The 5,497-nt window shown below is 49.6% G+C and overlaps 1 protein-coding gene across 6 annotated transcripts in view; it reads left to right on the top strand.

Moving 5' to 3' along the window:
- LOC122565494 (single-stranded DNA-binding protein 3-like) overlaps positions 1-5,497 on the top strand; it is a 124,602-nt gene that overhangs the window by 92,110 nt on the left and 26,995 nt on the right. For 5 of the 6 annotated variants that reach the window (XM_043721529.1, XM_043721527.1, XM_043721528.1 and 2 more), the window contains 3 exons: positions 2,078-2,144; positions 4,278-4,375; positions 4,993-5,060. In XM_043721529.1, the coding sequence (XP_043577464.1) occupies positions 2,078-2,144; positions 4,278-4,375; positions 4,993-5,060 (233 nt within the window). The remainder of the gene's footprint in view (positions 1-2,077; positions 2,145-4,277; positions 4,376-4,992; positions 5,061-5,497) is intronic. The other variant, XM_043721526.1, reaches the window with a different exon arrangement.

The following is a 5,497-nucleotide window of genomic DNA, read 5'->3' as shown; positions in this document are numbered from 1 at the left end:
GGGGTTTAACAGGGTGGGGTTTATTACGGTGGGGTTTATCAGAGTGGGGTTTATCAGGGTGGGGTTTATTACGGTGGGGTTTATCAGAGTGGGGTTTATCAGAGTGGGGTTTATTACGGCGGGGTTTTTATTGCGGAGGACTTGCCACTCATTTGGGTTTCAGCTTTGAGATATTTCCCTCTATCCGGGAGATGGGTCAGATTGATCGATGCAGTATTGGGCCTGCCACATATCTGGGCATTCCCTGGTTCTGGTGAAGCTGCTACATTCTAGTTAACACCCAATCGTCAGAATGTGGAGGCCATTCAACCCATCCCCCCTGTGCTCGCTCTGTGAGAGGTCGTTCCAACTGCTCCCTTTCCTCCTGCTGCTCCCCCCAGATCCTGCATACGTTCCTTTTACAAATATATAATGTATGTCAAAAATTAAAATTGGGGTCTGGTGGTTCTGTGTTTCCGTTGAAGGGACAATAGTCCAGAGAAACATGAGATTCAACCGCATTGTGGCAGGTTGGGAATTTGAATTCAGTTTTTAAGATCTGCTCCAAGAAAACGTGAGAATAAGCCGGTTGGAATGTGGTTAAAAAGAGTCTGGTTGACAGGTTGTGATTTAGGGAGAGGAGAGCTGCTGTCCATCCTCAGTCAGACCTTGTATGTGACTCCAGTCCCCATACCAAGAAGGTTAATGCACAACTGTGTAAGGAACTGGCCCAGCAGACACTCCCTCAGACCAAAGCCATTGTCAGGAGTTCAAAACCGTGACTGAGATAACTCCAGAGGCTGGTATTCCGTCACCAAGTCACCTTTCATTTACACATGGATCGTACTTGACACTGACCCAGCTCCCTCAGAGCCAGCTCTCAGTGTGAACAGAACCTCTGACATTCTTGTTTATTGTTTTTCAGTTAGAGGATCCAGGAATAAAGTAAAAGTCAACAATTGCAGCTCAGGCAGTCAGGCATGAAATAAAGAAGCAATTTTACACAAGAGGAGTAGTGGAAAACTGGAATTCTCTGCCTGAAACTGCTGTAAATGCTGAGGATAAATTGAAATTTTCAAGACAGATGTGAAACAACTCCACAGGGGTTGGTATCCAGTCACTAAGTCATCCTTTATTTACACGTGGAGAGTTCTTAACACTGACCCAGCTCCCTCAGAGCCAGCTCTCAGAGTGGACAGGATGCCTGATACTCCTGTTTTTTTATATAACAGCATGATGCCAGAATGCTTACTCCAACTCAAAGGTGACTGTTACGAGCAAATTTCTTCAGGAGCATGCTTTGCTCACATCACCACTGAAAAGCTCCACAGAGGCCAGTATCCCATCACCAAGTCACCCTTTATTTATATGTGGGAATTCCTTGACACTGACCCAGCTCCCTCAGAGCCAGCTCTCAGAGTGGACCGGATGCCTGACACTCCTGTTTATATCTGTCAGCCAGGGCTCCCTGATTGGACCAGATTAGCGGCCTCAGTCTAGGTACTCATACTGTATGAAGGCCACCTGACTGACCTCATTACAATCACTATAGTTCCCAGTGAATAGAGACCAGCAATAAATATCAACTATCCACTGATACCCACTCCCTCCAGATAAAGACTTCTCTTTATCTGTTATTTATTGTGAAGTTAGTGATGGTGAGGGAGCAGGTGATTGGAAGCTGGGGAACAGACACTTGATGTAGGAGGCTCCTGGTCCAGCATCATGTCCATTCAGCAGATACAGCCCGTACCAGAGAAACAACACCAGGCAGCAACTGACCTGGGCCCCAGCTACAGAGACTCCCCACCCCATCCACATGCGGGAGGGGCACAGGAACAACAGGGGCTGGTGAACACATTTGACAACTGTATTGTGTCAGGGTGTAAACCAAATGGTTATTATCTTCCTCACCATGTCACAATTCTTCAGGATGATACCCACAGTGAGACAGAGGTGGTACAGGAAGGAACAGACAGGGAGTGGAAGGACCCTGAGGGGGGTGGGAGCTGGTTGGGGCGAGGATGAGTGGGAGGGGAGTGGGAATGGGGGTGGAGTACTCCATGGTAACCGGCCTGATGTTGTTTTATCCCCGCAGCCACCTGCTGGAGTCCCAGGCTCACAGTCCCTGTTACCGAACACCTTGGAGACCACCAGGCAGCAAGGTTAGCATAAGAGAGCGGGGACCTCACATCTTACACTCATGACTGACACCCATCTTCTTAATGTTCCCTGGGACTGATCCAAGTGATCCTCTCCGGGCCCACGACGAGGTGGGGGAGGGGCTGGTGGTGGGAAGGGGTGGGAGTGAGGGTGATGAGTGGGGGGAAGGGGTGGGTGTGAGGATGGGGATTGGGTGAAGGTGTTAGGGAGGGTGAATGTCAGGTAATGGTTGGGTTTGGGGTGTGGGAGTTGTGCTGCCTCTGTCCAGTAACAATGTACTAGCGCTGCATGTGGTGTTGACATTACAGTTTCTCACTGTGTGCAGGACAATCGAAGGAGAGAATGTAACTGTACCCCAACAGAGAAACCACAAACAATATTTCAATCAGATTCCCCAGAGACGGTGGCAACTGCTCCATCTTTATCCATCTCCCAGTTATTTTGGGATCTGGGATCTGTGTTACTGGGGACTGATGTGTGATTGGTCCAGTGAGCTCAGAAAGGGCAGACTGACCTCAGATCAGTGGTTCGGAAATCTCTCCCTGTTCAGGGAATCTCAACCAACCTATACCTTGTGATGGAGAGTGATCACTGTGATCAGTCGGTCACTTATAGAGTCATAGAGATGTACAGCATGGAAACAGACCCTTCGGTCCAACCCGTCCATGCCGACCAGATATCCCAACCCAATCTAGTCCCACCTGCCTGTACCCGGCCCATATCCCTCCAAACCCTTCCTATTCATATACCCATCCAAATACCTTTTAAATGTTGCAATTGTACTAGCCTCCATCACTTCCTCTGGCCAACCTATTCAGCCTCTCCCCATAGCTCAAATCCTGCAACCCTGGCAATATCCTTACAAATCTTTTCTGAAGCCTTTCAAGTTTCACAACATCTTTCCGATAGGAGGGAGACTAGAATTGCAAATAATATTCCAAAAGTGGCCTAACCAATGTCCTGTACAGCCTCAACATGACCTCCCAATTCCTATACTAAATGCTTTGTCCAATAAAGGAAAGCATACCAAATGCCTTCTTCACTATCCTATCTACCTGTGACTCCACTTTCAAGGAGCTATGAACTTGCACTCCAAGGTCTCTTTGTTCAGCAACACTCCCTAAGACCTTACCATTAGGTGTATAAGTCCTGCTAAGATTTGCTTTTCCAAAGTGCAGCACCACACATTTATCTGAATTGAACTCCATCTGCCACTTCTCAGCCCATTGGCCCATCTGGTCCAGATCCTGTTGTAATCTGAGGAAACCCTCTTCGCTGTCCACCACACCTCCAATTTTGGTGTTATCTGCAAATTTACTAACTGTACCTCTTATGCTCACATCCAAATCATTTATGTAAATGACAACAAGTAGAGGGCCCAGCACCAATCCTTGTAGCACTCCACTGGTCACAGGCCTCCAGTCTGAAAAACTATTCTCTTCCTATCAGTGTGCTTGGAAGGGCATTGCAATGAATCCTGAGATCCTGCAGGTTGTACAGAATTCAGGGACCCATATAGTGAGAGAGAGAGAGAGCGAGGAAATGTGAGGTGCAGAACATGAGAATAACACACTGGGCAGGGTGGGGGTGGGGACAAGGGCAGTGGTTTGAAAGACGTGGGAGTGGAGGATGGGCTCAGGGTGCTTTTCAGAGAGTACACTGTGGGCATCACAGGCAGCTTCCATGATGATACCACCCACACTTTGTTTGTCTCTGCCCGGCTTGCCAAACCTGAGACCACCCCACCCCTGCCCACTTGATACCCCTCCTTGACTAACCTCCTTCCCAGCAGTGGATACTTCCCATGGGTGGGGGACATCAACACTCCGAGGGATGGTGGTCCCATTCTCACCGTCTCCTTGTTCCTGCTCGGTGCACAGTCTGGTTGTATCTGGATCGCACCTGCTGGAGGTGGGCCATCGGTGTATGGGCAGGACAATCAAACCGTCCAGGACCCACAGACGCCACATCAATTATACAGACTAGTGTCAGTGTTTACAGGGGTCCCTGGGGAGGGGGGGAGTGTGTCAGTGTTTACTGGGGGCCCTGGGGAGGGGGTGTGTGTGTCAGTGTTTACTGAGGGCCCTCGGTGTGGGCTTGTATTGCTGATGTGGATTTGTCTGTCTCTAAACCAGGGCCTCTGGGTGTGGCTGGTCCGATACAGAGAATGAGTGCTCCCCGTGGTCTTGCTAGCCTTGGGCCACAGGTAGGTGACCACAGCCTCGGGCCACAGGTAAGTGACCACAGCCATTGACCCAGAGATAGAGGTTCTGAGATTCAGAATGAGTGACATTGCAGCATGAATTAATCTGATCTGGGATGTGGCTATTCCTGCTACTCCCACATTAATCCTGTCCCCAGTTTCTACATGGTATCCCCATTGTGTTGTGAGTTTTGGAACCATTCGGTCCATCAGGAGTGGCCAAGGGGATTCTCCAGGAGCTGATCGTTCTCCATGTTGCAGCTCAGGCTGGTCCTGGATTGGTTCTTGTAAACTATCAGGGGTGGAGTCAGCAGGTGACACCCACTGGGGCTCACCTATTGTGGACACTGCACTGGACAATGGGCCGAATGGTCTCCTTATGTGCCAGGGCAATCTGTGACTCTATTATGCATTGCAATACCCTGAGGAGGCCATTCTTCCACAGTCTCTTGGGTTATGCTGCTACCCCATGACTCAGTCACAAATATACAGCTTTCTGTCGGCACTAGCCTCAGCTGGGGCAATACAAAGGGGTAAAGACCACCTTCCTGTGTGCTAATTGGCTGACCCCATGTTCTGTCCCTGATGGTGCCTGGATTTCTCCCGAATGTTCACCAACTCTGATCTGCTTTCCCTTTCTCCTACAGAGTTATGGAGGAACAATGCTACCTCCACCAAACTCCCTTGGAGGCCACGGAATGCTGGGAATGAATATGTAAGCTTTCCAATTGGATATCCATCTTATTGAGCTGTTGGTGTTTGAGCATGTAGTCCTAATAGTTGGGGCGCAGTCTCTTCAGTTCCATTTGCTGACAGATTACAGGAGTGGGATAAACAGAGACATCATCGGGATAGGACAAGTCCATTTGGCCCAGCACACCTGCAATCTCCTTGATAGAATGATCCAATTGGACCCACATTCTCACATCCTGCTGTATACTGCAGCAGAGAGTCAGGTAGCAGTACACGATTCATATCCAACCTCAGGAGCTCACTGACCCTTCACCCGCCCCACCTCCCCCGCTGTGCACAGTACTGAAGGAGTGCTGCACTGCCAGAGGGTCAGTGCTGAGGGAGTGCCACACTGTCAAGAGGGTCAGTGCTGAGGGAGTGCTGCACTGTCGGAGGGTCAGTGCTGAGGGAGTGCTGCAC

The sequence above is a fragment of the Chiloscyllium plagiosum genome, chromosome 31 (assembly GCF_004010195.1).
Source record: "Chiloscyllium plagiosum isolate BGI_BamShark_2017 chromosome 31, ASM401019v2, whole genome shotgun sequence".
Lineage (NCBI taxonomy): Eukaryota > Metazoa > Chordata > Chondrichthyes > Orectolobiformes > Hemiscylliidae > Chiloscyllium > Chiloscyllium plagiosum.
This window is presented reverse-complemented; position numbering and strand designations above follow the sequence as displayed.